The sequence below is a fragment of the Malaya genurostris genome, chromosome 3 (assembly GCF_030247185.1).
Source record: "Malaya genurostris strain Urasoe2022 chromosome 3, Malgen_1.1, whole genome shotgun sequence".
NCBI classification, from domain to species: domain Eukaryota; kingdom Metazoa; phylum Arthropoda; class Insecta; order Diptera; family Culicidae; genus Malaya; species Malaya genurostris.
Window position 1 is genome coordinate 107,460,398 of NC_080572.1, and position 15,044 is coordinate 107,475,441.

The 15,044-nt window shown below is 38.8% G+C and overlaps 1 protein-coding gene across 21 annotated transcripts in view; it reads right to left on the minus strand.

The window, feature by feature from the left end:
- Positions 1–15,044, minus strand: part of LOC131439075 (serine/threonine-protein kinase MARK2-like) — a 143,548-nt gene that overhangs the window by 87,849 nt on the left and 40,655 nt on the right. For all 21 annotated transcript variants that reach the window (XM_058609636.1, XM_058609635.1, XM_058609632.1 and 18 more), the window contains exon 2: positions 578–1,867. In XM_058609636.1, coding sequence (XP_058465619.1) covers positions 578–1,717 — 1,140 coding nt within the window. In that variant the 5' untranslated portion in view covers positions 1,718–1,867. The remainder of the gene's footprint in view (positions 1–577; positions 1,868–15,044) is intronic.

The window sequence follows — 15,044 nt, forward strand, 5'->3', positions numbered from 1 at the left end:
GTTGATTGAATAGTCATCCGTTTTATTTAACTTTCACCGGACGGTGGGTCCCTACTCGCTTTACTTGACCAAAATTTCGCCGATAACAGAAAATAAACAAAGCGCGAACCGACTCGTGCAAAACAGCAACGAGGTGGTAAATGATTTCTCCTCTTCCATTTTGAGCTATTGGATGGAACCGACCACCATAGTCAACGTCGCAGACCCGGCCGAATCCGACCCTACCCACAACACATTGTCAGATATCAAACAAGTAGTTTCCGTTTTTATTTTAATGGATTAACCAAGAAGGAATCTGCATGCCTGTTCAGTTTGAAATTTAATCCCATCGGCTCGAATACCTTCACTTTAGGAGAACAATTTTGTGCAGAAAAATTAAACACCAAGAGGCTTTTATCCTGTTTGTCTGGCCCAGGAAATTTCGCCTTTTATCTTTTTGTGGAATGTCGCGTATGAGTTTGATATACTTGGGATGTAGTAACAGGTAATTTAGTAGCCGTATAAGGCAGAGCCGATTAACCTTTACTCAAACCAGCCCCCGTTTAACGACCCTGTAAGAAAAAGCTAAAACATTTACCTTATCTCTGCTGGCATCCTGGACTCGGGTTTTGGCACTTTTTGGCTTATCGTGGATGGGTTTGCTCTTGGCTACAACCGGTAGCCCACCGTCGATCATGGTTACCATGACCCGGCGGTTTTGGTTCGGTTGCGGTTGGTGGTGATGTGCGTGCGATTGGTGAGTACCGCCACCGCTGGAATGTTGAGATTTCGTTTGATCGGTGTGGCTGTGGTTTTGCTGCTGCGAATGTTGCTGTTGCTGTTGCTGCTGGTGATGAGATTGATGCGACAGCAGAACCTGCTGCTGTTGCTGGTGGGACACCGGCGGACGTCCTGCGTCCAGCACGGCTGTGACCGGCGATTGAATTGTTGTACTAAGGCGATTCTTTTCCTTCTCCTTCTGTAGCTGTGCGATGGTGGCAGGTGTGTGGGATTTGGAACGTTTGAGAAACTTCATCATCGGGTTCTTGACCCGGTACTGAACGGCGGAATCGTCATTCCGGCCGGTAACGGTGGTGCTGCTGTGGTCCGATTTTTCGCTGCCGAGAACGGCATTGGCATCCGGGGAGTTTACCTTATCGTCTAGTTTTCGAAAGCTACCATCCGGTAGCTTGACATAGCACCCTTCGGTCATCTTGTGATACGAATCGGATGGCAATTTGTGGTAACCATTGTCCTGCGTTCGGTAGTAACATACATCAGTCTTGTGGTAGGCTTCGCCCGATTTGAAGAACTCCTTGCTGCTGGTTGAACTGAAAACGGTACTGGAATCCTTGATCGTTCCATCCCTACTGAGATTCAGATCGTTGCTGAGTGTGGTCGCTGCGCTGACTGTGGGCGCCGTTAGGCTCTGACCGTTGGCCACCTGCACTAGCTGATCGATGTTTTTGCTCTCGGTTCGGGCTTTGTAGAGCGGATCCTTGATGTGGTAATCCTTAGCGTTGAAGGAACTTTCCTTTTTAAGCAGTTTGATGTTGGCCAGCGCCGGTTGAACCGACGAATGGCGATGGTAGATTTTCTTTCCGTTGCGAGTGCCGTGATGGTGACCGTTGTTGGTTGCCGTAGCGCTACTCGAAATTTGACCCATGATGTTCGAAAGAGTTTCGATGGCGTATGCTGCGTCTAGTTTGTTGCCGGCGATGGTTGCCACTTCGTACATATTTCACCGCTCAGGGTGTGAAACTGCACCGTACTGCGCCCTGTCGAAGGACACGCGAAATGGATTTCCACTGATTGCTTCGTTAAAGGCAACAAACAAACACTACAGTGACACTACTATATTGGCATTTTGTCGCATTATGGTTGCGTGCTAGACGGGGAAAAACACTTGTTAGGATTATTGTTTATACACTCACGGTACATCCGATTCTGTCCGGTAACAGTAGCAATCTTTTCACCTAGTCTATCCCGATCTGTGGCTGTCATGTCAGTGTAGAAAGCAGAACGTTCGTCGGGAAAGGTCAAATGTTTCATGTGTTTATAATGGAAAAACTCGGTCACGGAAACATCGTTTAAATGATTGTTTTTCACTGTTTCTCTTTGTAGTGTTATTGTCGGTATCAGTCAACCAGTCAGTGGAGAAAGGCTCCACATTGGCAGTGTATAATTTTACGAAGCCGACAAAAACTTTGTACTTGCTGCCAAAGTAATAGTACGTGAATTCAGGTACTTGCAAAATGCAGCATGTGCTCAAAATGTAAATTTTTTATTTTTTCGCAAGACACTTTACGAGCTGAATACCGCACTGCGAAACAAAATCTACACGGGTAAAAATCTGTTGCCGGTACCATGATTTTTTAATCATGAAATCATGAACCATATCTTCTCATGAAATTTCATGAGCAAAATGATTGATATCACGAAAATTTTCATGAAAGATGTGTTATTTTTCATGATATCAATCGTTTTGATCATGAAATCATGATTTATTATTCATGATAGACATGATTCATGATTTCATGATTTTTAATCATGGTTCCGGCACTAGATTTTTATCCGTGTAGCAATAATAATTGTTTTTGGCAGAACATCAGTAGCGGTATGACTTCAGATATAAATATTTTAGCAAGCTACTGGAATTCTGTCTCAATCGTTTAAGATAAAAAAAAGTGACGGGTACGTACACAGCAAAAAATTATGAAATTTACAGGTGACGCAAATCTACATATGACACAATTCCTAGAACGTAATCCGTGAAACGACTGAATTTTACAAGAATGATATAAATATACGCTCGTATTTCAAGCAAACGTGTAAATTAACATGTTTTAGCACTTAAAAGTATGTCAGAATGAATTAAATATAAGCTATATTTACTGTAAAATTGAGTTATTTTTGAAGCTCATATATGTCGGTCTCAGAAGCCGTAAATTTACACGATTTTTTCTGGGCGTGTAAGTTATTCTGTAAACTTACAGATTTCTTGAATACGCATGTGATGCGAACATGGAACTATTACTTGAGTTAAGTGTTCTAATTGTACTGCAACGTAATTACTTAGTTACTTTTCGGAGAAATTGTATTGAACCAAATCTGAGATTTCATGAAATTACGGGGTGATGAAATACACCCATTTCCAAATTGATATCGGAGTATTTTAACACTTCGGCATGAAGTCTCAGATTATGAGTTAAAAAACTCCAGAATTATAATTCCACGGTTGCTTTCCACCGGTCATTATATACCACGCGGGTCATAAGTCTCCGGTCTGACAGACAGATGGCGTGCACTAATTAGAAATCTCTCTTGTGTTCTATAGAGACACAGCGAAATGGATGTCACGTCATCTATCAACATTTCATGACGTTCGGCTCATTAGTGGTTTCAGTGACTTTGTAAAATTAGAAACAATGGAGAAAATTGGTAAGATATTAAATACCAATATTGATCACTCTAAGGAATCCAAAACAAATCGAAAAAGACATCACAGTAACACCATCTCGGGACGGAAAAGGTTACTGATATCTAAATAATACTGTTTCGAATCACTGCACTAGAATCTGAAATGTCAAAACTAATTGAGCATGATGTCTACTTAGAGGTGCGAACTTTTCTATATTCTAAGTGTTGTTATTTGTGATGAAATAAAATATCGATTTGTTTTAGTCTTTGTTAAGACGTAGAGCCGTCATGAGCTAGTTTTAATATGATCAGTATCTAACGGGGAAACAGATTGGAAAACTGACATATGAACACAATGATGTAATGAAAACCGCGAAAATGTTACCGCAGAGACGGGACTCGAACCCATTGTATGTGTTGCTGTTGAATTTGTTTCCGTCGATACGGGACTGTAAGTGAATACCGTGGTGGCTAAGTACAGCAAAGCATGCTTAGTTTCGTCCAATCAATTGGACTTTCTCTTCATGTGTTTTCATATGCAGGGTAGTTTAATTGGTAAAACAATTTCCCCGATTAGGAGTTAGCTACGGGTTCGAGTCCCGTCTCGGCGGTAACATTTTCGCGGTTTTCATTACATCATTGTGTTAATATATCAGTTTTCCAATCTGTTTCCCCGTTAGATACTGATCATATTAAAAATAAAATATAACAATACGACAATTAAAATAACAAACCGTTCAAAGTTCTGAGTAGAACTAAAATTGAACTTTTATTATACACATTCAATAGCTATGAAATGGTGTTCAACTTTGCTGAATTAAAACGATCTGATATTGTGTATTTGTACCACTGGAATCGGAAATCATCATCACAGTAAACTTGGTTACAAGCGGATTGATTTTCAAAATTAAGAAATTGTAATACGGAAATGTTGGCGAAATTCTGTCAGTTTAAAAGCAAAACAACAAATTCTAACCAAATTCAGAAAAAAACTGATAATTCACTTTTTCCCCGGCGCAGTTTACAGTTTCCATACCCGTAGAAAAGTTATTCAATAAAGAATCATTCAGAGGTAAGACTGGAATACACAATTCCAGTACAGTTCTAAGTTAAAGATAGCGACAAATATCAATTATCTTTACCGAGCTAAAGATAGAAAAGAAAATATGAACGAGTGAAAACTTTCTTCGCAAACGTTCTGCAAATCAGATGAACTTTGAATGATAGTTTGTGAAAATCTGAGGAATCGAAAACTAAACAAATCAAACCATATTGAAAATTTTTGAAGATTCTATACTGTTCCTCAGAAACCAGCACTCTCAAAGAAGGAAATCAAACACTTCCTGCAAAAGAAGCATCCAAATTATGCTTGTTTTTCAAGATGAACTTTCATTGTACTGTTAATGATAACAGCTGAGAAAGTTTTGATGCTTTATTACTGGACGAGACATGGGGTGTTGGCCCAATTTCCAATGAATTGTTCAACATAGAACCCGTATGGGACAACAAGTTGTTTCAACACTAAACTGAAGATTTCGCTCAAACGCCAAATTGGGTATTACTTCCTATGTTGCATATGTTGAATAAAATAAATCATGATGCTAACAATTGTTACTCATATTTGAGCTAGTAATATTTTTCCCGATTTTTCAATGAAATTCCCGGCTTTTACCTGATTTTTCCCGGTGAAACCGAATTTCCGACTTTTTCCCGGTTTTCTCGGTCACTTGCCACCTTGGTAACGGCTCAAAAAGTGTTATCCGGATCTCTGCTCCATGGGAATGAACCATTTGTTATTGGATTCAAATTTGGTCGTGCAGACACAGATGATTGTGAACGTCCAATTAAAGTGGTAACTCCAGCAAACATAAAAAAATTCACAAATTGGTTATAACTAATCGTAATTTGAAATTGCGTACGACAGCTGAGATCGTAAAGATATCAGAAGGCAGTGTGCTTACAACTATGCATGAACATTTGACCACGAGAAAGTGTTTTTCAAAGTGGGTGTCGTGTCAATCAAAAACAACAAATTTCTGAGCTGAGTTGAATAATTCCCACTCTTCTTGAATCTATGCAGTAGCTCCTGTGCACGGAAAAGATGCTAACACTGCGACAAGAGATACTTGAAATTTCAAATTGGATGTGTATGTGATGTGTAAATACACGCAATTTCGGTGCACAAGGCAAAGTGTTCGAGTCCAGAGCGCCACGTATTGGCAATGCGATATGAAAAGATCGTTTGGCTGTCATTGACCGGCAAGCGCAAGTAGCTTAGAGTTAATTTGTGCATATTGTGCTGTGGATAAAATCGCTAATTATTTTCTATCCGGTAAAATCCGACCTGATCATCGAATAAATAGAGAATCTAACAAATAATAGAATGCGGATGGTGACCACTGCAATGCACCGATTCTCAAGTTCTTTACGACGAAGGTTAAATTGAACGAATTATACTTCGAACTGCTCCCTCATCTCCCGTACAGTGCAGATTTTGCCCACATTGACTACTGGCTGTTCGCAGATTTCAAAATGCTCGCCAGTAAAAAAATCAACTCAAATGAACATTCAACTTAAAATAACAATTAGCAACTACTGCATGCGAAGCCTATTCTGAGACAAAAGACAAATCCTTCTACAAGCATGGCATCGAGAAGTTAGAGAAGCGTTGGATTGATTATATTGCTCTTGAAAATTACAGTGATGAATAAAATCGATTTTCGGTAAACAATAAGTGCTAACCCCGGAATGAAAAAAAAAAGAAATTTTGTGAACAAATTGAATTCTTTCAGAATTACTGTTCAATTATTTCGTATAGATTCAGAGCTGCTCGAAGTAAAAATAAACACAACTAATACAATGGTCTATACATTTATTTTGCGACAATAACAGAGTTGTTACGAAAAATTTCAAAATCAAAACGCGCGAAATCCGCGCGAAGTCGAAAACTAAAACGCGCGAAGTTGAAAACTAAAACGCGCGATATTCGAGTGAAGCGTTAGACAACTATTTTTATGCAGGTGATACTTTACGCAGTACTTGAAAATTCACTTAAATATAATTTAAAAATCTGCATAAGTTTTTCATAACAATAAATAAGTCCGCATACAGCACGTCACTTCTAAAAACCCCATGAAAACGATTTCATTTTTATTCTCCATTTTATCTCGATGCCCTTAGTTAAGGAGCAGGACTTTTGGCAAGCATATGAGTAATGTCAACAATGTGTGCGTAAAAACAAATTCCAGCGCTTCTTTTCCTGATTTTAATCAATAAATCTTCCATATGGTTGAAAAAATAAACCAATCAGTTCATTATGCTTAAAATTGCAATTCAAGAAAAGTGTCTTAGTCTAGAACTCTTCGGTTTTCCTTAAAACTGCTCGAGAAAAATTATCTCAGTTTCAGAAGTGAAACAGATTTCATCGAAGATATTTTTTTTTGCTCCGACATCTTTTTGCTCGGCAAACATTTCCTTTTTGGCAAGAAGAATTTTAAGGTAGACCACATCAGGATGATCTGATTCACTCTTTTCAATTTCAGTTTCAATTATAATAGCACCTTCTTCTGTTGTCAGATTTTACTCTGGATGTCTTTCTTTTTCTCCTCATCTTTTATTCTTTTATTTGGATCAGGGAAAAGCCCACTGGAATTAGTTTCTGTCAAACTTGTTCTCCAGCAGGCATAAACCTCCTCATCTTTTGAATCAATAGATCAAAATCATCCAAATGATACATTTCCTTAAATCTAGTGCTTCTATAGTAACTAAATCTAATGAGACAGCAACATTAGAAACGATTTCTTGATAACATTACGTGATAAATGAAAGTCGAAAGAATTGAAACATTTGTTAAATATGCGGCACATGCTAGCAACGAGCTCGTTATATGCATAATTAGTTAGATTCCGAAGAAAAAAATAGGAAAACTACGACGTCGAATGTCAAATTGTAACAATTGAAAGCTCTATGTGCTCTTTAAAATTTAACTTGGTTTCCAGAACACCCAGGTCCTTAACAGACGATGCGCGTTCGAGAACACTTTGTGACATATTATAGTCGAACTTGAATACAGACTTTTTCTACAAAAAGAGACGACGGAACATTTAGTGGCATTTAAACCATTTTGAAATATGAAATACGAAAGTCATCGGCGAACGATAGTTTCATACACTTGATCGAAAAATTTAGATCGTTGAAATACAATAAAATTATGAACTTCTTCGTTCCTTCTATTTTCAGACTTCCCTTCGTAAGCATGTCGTGTAAATTTTGCTTTAAGAATGCGATTTTTATCATACACAAAATTTGTTACCATATTATTGAAGAATCGCATTCCATTTATTACGTTCTTTGCATTATTGAATGCATTATCACTGAGACGATATCTTCCATCTGACATCAATATCCTTGAGTGCAAAATGTTGAAATAGCAACTTGTATCACTTGAGATCGAAAAGCATAAAATCGAAATTTTGTCCACTGAAGAAAACAACAGCCTTCTAGTAAATTTTAGTTTTATCAAGGTGAAAATTCGGCCATCTCGACCAATTGCTGAAACGTTCGCCCATCTTGAATTTTTTAAGTTTCATAAAACTCACAAGCTTCAAAAATTTGCAAAGAATTTTGTAGAATGATGTTTGTTGAAATTCGCGCGAAATCTGCGCCATAGCATTAAAATCTTAGCAGAAACCGCGCCAAATCCGCGAAAACCCCGAAATCCGCGCGACCGTAACAACCCTGCAATAATTAAAAAAAAAAACGAACAAGAAACTGTTAGGTTTTATTGCGTTCAAAACCCCGATTCTGTTGTGTAACTCCGCAAATCTTATTACACCAGAATCACCTCATAAAATTCTACGTGCAAAGAAAGTTCTCGGCTAACATCCTTTCAAAGAATTTTACATTTTTGCGATACCACTAACACCAAACCACCCGGCATAAAATGGAACCACTGCCGCCCACCAACCGGGCAAAGTTTAATCAAATTACTCCGACAGCCACACTCATTAGCACTAGATCCGCAGAGAGCAAACAAAAGAAACAACTCCAAAAATAAACCCGCCCGAAAGTAAACGCGACATTGAACGAATAACTTTGCGTCCTCGACAGGCTGCTAACCGAGCAGTTCCATGAATGAAAAATCAGCCAAAACAGATTGCAACTTGTTCGCTTGCTGAAGGAATACAATATCCAACAACATCACGAATCACGTTACAGAATGATGGTTTTCTCTTCTCGTCCTCTTTCTCGTTCTATTCGGCAGGTTGCCGGTTAACTGCTGTCTCAGTCAACTCAAAACGATTCTAAACACCTTCGCACATGCTGGGCTCAACCCATCTTCGCGGCTTCGACGGGCAAATTGGAGGTTAGTGGGCAACAGCAGCGTAGGATGGGTTCTAATAACACACAAACGGCAACAGGCCGGTCGATTGGCAGGCGGCGGGGAGCGCGAAACCTGCCAAACAAGTTTGTGTTTCTTTCCAGGTAAGCAAGCTACCCTACCCAAAAGCAAATTCCGACCGTTGGTCGCCTTGTCGGTTGCGATACGAGAAGCAATCGAATAATGGAAAAATAAAGTGCACACATCCGTACGAGGAACGAAGAGTAGAACTTACATTCACAGCTTGTGGGAATGACCTTGCAGTGGTCCGCTGCTGGCTGTGCTGTCGGATTGCACTCAGTCGAACGACGGCAGGCAGCAGGTTACATACAGACAGGTTTGCGATAGATTGATCCCGGTGGTCAATCGAACACGTCACTGCAACTATATAGGGCTTAATGCGAGCTGCAAAACGTCGAAGTGTACAACTAGCATTGCATATTCGTGTTATTGCTCAAGATGCTGTTTACGAATTAAGTAAGACGTCTCCTATCCCCGGCATGAGTTGTCTTCTGGCAGCGATGACTTGCCGTATGGTAATTTATCTGCCGTGCTTCACCGTAAAGAGTTATCCTGTGATTGACAAACGAAACGTGTAATTTTTTGCTATTATAGGTAGCCGCCGAACATATAATCAAGTGATTGAGCTAGTAAAGAATATACATCAAATGACGCAAGTGAATATTTCCAACGAAATCAAATCGTCGCATCACGAAGAGTTCCCCTAGCACAGACTTCAGTGTGTTTAAGCGGCGAAGAAACAAAAGTTTGTAAAATTCGATTGTGGAACCACTCATAATCACTTTGCTCTCAATACCCTAATTGAAACGGATTTGAAAGCACTGATAACCGATGTGATCGCATCGCTCGGCTTTTTTTCCGTATACAGCTCATTTTCAATTTTATCGAACTTTTCGCTAATTATCGAAAGCCTGGAATCACGCAACCAGATCAAAACACTCCAATTGCATCACAGCAGGCACCACACTTACCAGAGGGTATCACTTTGCACGTTAAATGCCGCGTACTCTCGCGGCACTTATTTTTATGATGGCAGAGTCTGTAGAGCCGCAGGTGCTCTCATTTTCTTGCTACCACCACCGGACCGAACCAAAAGAGCACGCAAGGAGTCGGGTCTATGTACAGCGCAAAAAGAAAACACGGTTAAGTAATAGTTATGATAAACAGAAACAGAAGGAAAATCAACGTAGCGCACACGATCGATGCAGTTGCACCTCGAAGCGAAGTAGCACCTTGAAGGTTATCCCCGTTTCAAATTGCACTCACTCCCACTGAAAGCCAACCTAAAAAAAAGCTTGACTCATAAAATAACGCGCAAAAGCCAGCTCAAAATTGAATATCAATAGGTCAGCAGAGCCGCGGCTGTAATGATCCTGGTAATGATGTCATTGCTTGTTAATATGGCATTTTTTTCAGTTGGTTGGTTACAAACTACGGTTTCCGTTCTTGCATTACCCAATTGAATGTATGTACTGTTTGAGCCACGCGAGCAAAAGAGACAGCTGGCTGGCTTTCGATCAGATAGCAGAGGCACCGAGGACCAACAGATTAACAGGATTCGTGCATGAATGCTTGCGTGTCTGCACGGAATATAAATTAATCCCCTTTTCCGTTACTCCGGGAGCAAGTGGATTATTTGCTAGCATTTAGTGAGGTTAGGAAAAATGCGATAATTTGTCCGGGATAATTGCTATTGCATTCGGAAAACTGCGCAGTGGGAATTATTTTGAATTGTTTTTCATATTACAGTTCGTACAAAAATTGATTTAATGATTTATTTCAGAATACGTTGATCTCTGAGCTGTGGAAGAGATTCGACTGTCTACGGGAAATTTTTTTAACGATTTTAAAAGCAAACCGTACACTACGGGTACGATGGTTCGCAGCCGATTCTTATATATACCGGACAATTGCATGGAATAGTGCTATGATTCCAGTGGCTCGATTGCCATAAGATATAAACTACGAGATCTACGTATCGCGTAAAAAAATCCCACGGGGTTACGTACCGTAAAAAAACTGCGCAAAGAACCACATAACTTTGGAAATCCGCGTATTTGCGGAAATTCGCGTAAAACAACCGTAAAACTAAAGAAATTTTGATTTTTATGCCAAATGTTTTAGAAATGCACGAAACGTACAGACCTCAAAACCTAAAAAAAAATTGTTCGAAAAACTGGGAATTTTGAGGTTTTCGAAATTTTTTGTTTGATGTCAAATATCTCAGAAATGTATGAAACGACGATCTTGTGCAATCTCAAAAAAAAAAACATTATTTTAAATAACGACTGGGATTTTGGGACCGTGTATCTTCGAAAATCCGCATAGAAAAAAAAACGCAAAACTAAAGAAATTGTTCTTATGCCAAATGCAGAAATGCATGCAACGTCAACGACGACTGGGAATTTTGAGATTTTCGAAATCGAATTTCTTTTTCTGATGCCAAATGTCTTAGAAATGCATGAAATGTCCAGATCTGGTGTAATCTAAAAAAAACATTTTTTTGGATAACGACTGGGACTTTGGGACCGTTTTTTTTTGATGCCAAATGAAACGTCCAGATCTGGTGTAATCTCCACAAATTTTTTTTTAGATAAAAAAAAAGATAAAAAGTCAGAAAGTTGACTTAAAAACAAAATAACATCAGATTTCGATGTTTCATGCATTTTAAGACAAAACAGAAAAAAAGAAAAACTTTGAAAATTCGCCTAAAAAAACCGCGTAACATCGGAAATCCACGTAAAAAAACACATAACTTCGGGAATCTGCGTGAAAAAAAACCACGTGAAAAAAAATTACGTAACTTCGGAAAACCGCGTGATAAAGCCACAAAAAAAGATCTCAATGTAATGAGTCGTTTAATAATAGCTTGAAATATTCCGCTGATATTTTGAGGTTGTTAAGCTAGAGTAAAAATATGGAAGGCTCGAAATAACTTCTCTGTTGTACTCTAGAACTAATAGTAGAAGGTGATGTTGCACAATGTCCTATTTCATCAGTGATCCCTCGATTAGATAGATAATTCTGAAAACCTCCTAATTGTTGGATCTGCAATGTTTTGACAACAGTTTGTTTTGAAAAGTTTCCCCTTTCAATGCTAAAAATTTCGGCATGATTCGTTTTGTTTCAAAGAAGTTATAGGGCCACGGTACCACCATTAGTTAGAGTGAGATCTGTTGTCTCTGTTCGATAAATTGACGTTAAGAGTAAGACGAAATTAGGAGTGTTCGCTTCGAGCTTTCGCGTCACCATAGCAGTAGTGTTGCACAATTTTCATTTGAAAAGTTAAGTCATGTCATGTCATTATGTCACCTGTAATATTCATATTTTTTCCTTGTTGTTTGAAAGTCGAGTAATCGGCAAAATAACATGACGACTGTACTAATGAGATGACTATTGGTACAATAGCCCTACTTGATGGAAGTCACGAATCGAAAATTAATTTTGGACACCCACTGCGAAAATCCGGTCAGGTTAAATAATCGCGTAATCGTTGAAAATATATAAGCGGCATACTATCCATCAGTGGGAGCACAGCAGGCGTCGTAGTGGAATTAAGAATAGGAAACTATATTTGAAGGTGTTGATAACGATTGCCAGCCAAAGCATTGCCAAAAAAATAGGTTTGCGAGAAAGTTTCCGATATTTTTGGGTCATTCGGCAACAAAAAAGGATACTGAAACGGAATCTAGTGACCAAAACCATGCACGAAAGGTATGCAGTAAGTAAGTTTCAAAATACGAAGAATGCGTTCTCATAGACGATGAAACGCATGTGATAATGGATTATCTCCAGCATGTTAAAATTCAGTTTAGCCAATAAATTAACAAAAAAGCCCATGATCTGGCAAGGCATTTGCATCTGCGGCAAAAGAACTGATAATCATGACAGACAAGAGAAATACTCATTGTAAGCTACACACAGAATAGATAATATTTCTATGATAAAAATTTCATAAAAATAGTTGTAATTGAATGGTTCAGGTTAATATCATTGAAAGGGGCACGGGTATAGTGTGATGGGTAAGTCGATGCCTTTCACGCAGCCCGCCTGGGTTCGATTCCCAACCCCGCACATAGGGTCAGAAAGTTTTTCTGGTCCGAAGAGGCGAATGACCTTAAGGTTAAAACCTCTATAATCGAAACAAAAAAAAAATATCATTGAAAGTAATAATACAATTCGGTGCAAAAATTGTGCAAATGTTTTATTCTTTAAATTATTTTACCATTGGTTCCCTGAACGAAAAATTATATTTGGGACAAACCACGCAATATTAGTTAATTTATTGTGCATTCTAGAACAATCGCAATATTTAGCTCAAAAATACTGATGATATGTGAATAAAGACTGTCCCAGAAAGTATGGACGCTACCAAAAACCGCTGCCATTTCGCAATGGTTCAGAATCTGTCAATTTTTATGGCTGCGTCCTGTTGTTTACACTATTCTCTAACTACTTGTGCAGTTGTTTATTCGTTTTCATTAGTTTGTTTCGAACCGCGTGGAGTTTCAGCAGAATAACGTCGGAAAATTGTGTACAAATGTTGCACAGAACGCGGACTGTCACTGAGAAAAATAGCAAAAATGGAAGGAGTAAGTGAAAAAGCCGTGCGAAATGCAATCAGAAAGTTCGGTGAGGATAACACCTTTGAGGATAAACGGAAAAAGGGGTCGAAAAAAAGGTCCTGCTAACCCTTAGTTGGATAAACGTATACTGAAGGCGTTCGAGCAAAAGAAGGAGGTTTCAGTTCGGGATGTGGCCAAAAAAGTGGGCACTTCGAAGTCAAATGTTCTTCGTGCTAAAGAATGTTTGAATCTTCGAACCTATAAGAAGCAGAAACAACCAAAACGTAGTCCGAAACAAGAAGCATCGATCAGGCCGAGGGTTCGAAAGCTGTACAGTACGATTCATGCTGGAAATTTGAACTGCATAATCATGGACGGCGAAACCTACGTGAAACTCGATTACAAATCCTTGCCGGGACCACAATATTATACGGTGCGAGAAGGGCAAGTGTTTAACTAGTCCGAGATATCGATTGAAGTCGAAAAATTTGGTAATAAAGCTATGGTCTGGCAAGCAATTTGTAGCTGCGGTATGATTTCGAAACCCTTCATCACCACTGCTTCAATTAACAGCGAAATATACATCAAAGAATGTTTACAAGAACGATTTCTACCCATGATTCGAAGCCACAAGGATCCTGTTGTCTTCTGGCCAGATCTTGCTTCTTGCCACTACTCGAAATCAACGGTAGAATGGTATACTACCAAAAATGTCACTTTCGTCCCAAAAGACATGAAGTTTGTACGGAATTTAATGAGGAACGTTCGCAAGAAGGTGCGCCAGCTAGTCTACAATGGCTAAGTAGCAAATGTTGAGAATCATATTCTGTTGTAGTCTAATATTATCAGTATATCGAATAAAATTTGAATATCTAACACTAGTGAATTATTTACAGCGAAATCAAAGTGCGTCCATACTTTCTGGGACAGTCTTCAATATGTACCTCAAAAACTGTTATAAACGACTGAACAAAATATTATATCAAACTCATCTTATTCGTGTACTCTAAATAATCTAAGAACAAACCCTGAATGAGGCAGAACAGAGGAGGGCATTAGGTTTACCAAACCAGATGTTTCGTGGTGATGTAGAATGCAATTAAAGTCTATTTTAATTGATATTTGCAACATATTTCAACAACATTTCAGCAGTGCATTTTCTCATGAAATCTTGTCCAATAACCAGATATCCAAAGCTATTATCAATGTTCCTCGTCGTTTTTCAATTGGCTCACACTTATTAATTAAAACCAACGAAACACGTGCATGATACTATGTACACGTCGGTTGAAATTCATATTGTATCACTACCTGACCTCACATCGCAAAATGTAGCTTTAACCAAGACAAGATAAAAATAAAAACAAAACTCAAACCAGCATCTCTACGGTAAGCAGAAGTTTGTAGGTTCGAGTGCTAATGGTGGTGTAGTGATTATTTCTCGAAAATTTTGTTGTTTCCGCGGTCTCACCAATCTATTCTGCCTCTCGATCCGTTTATCCGGTAGAAATATATAAATAAAAAAAAAAAGATTTCAACAATGCTTCGAATGCCTTAGAACAGAACTCAAATTTTATTGCGACTTTTGAACCGAGGTGCGAGGCTCGAGTGACGTAGCCTATTCGACTCAGTTCCTCCAGATCAACAAATGCCTGTGTGCGTAAGTGGTCAAAATTTGC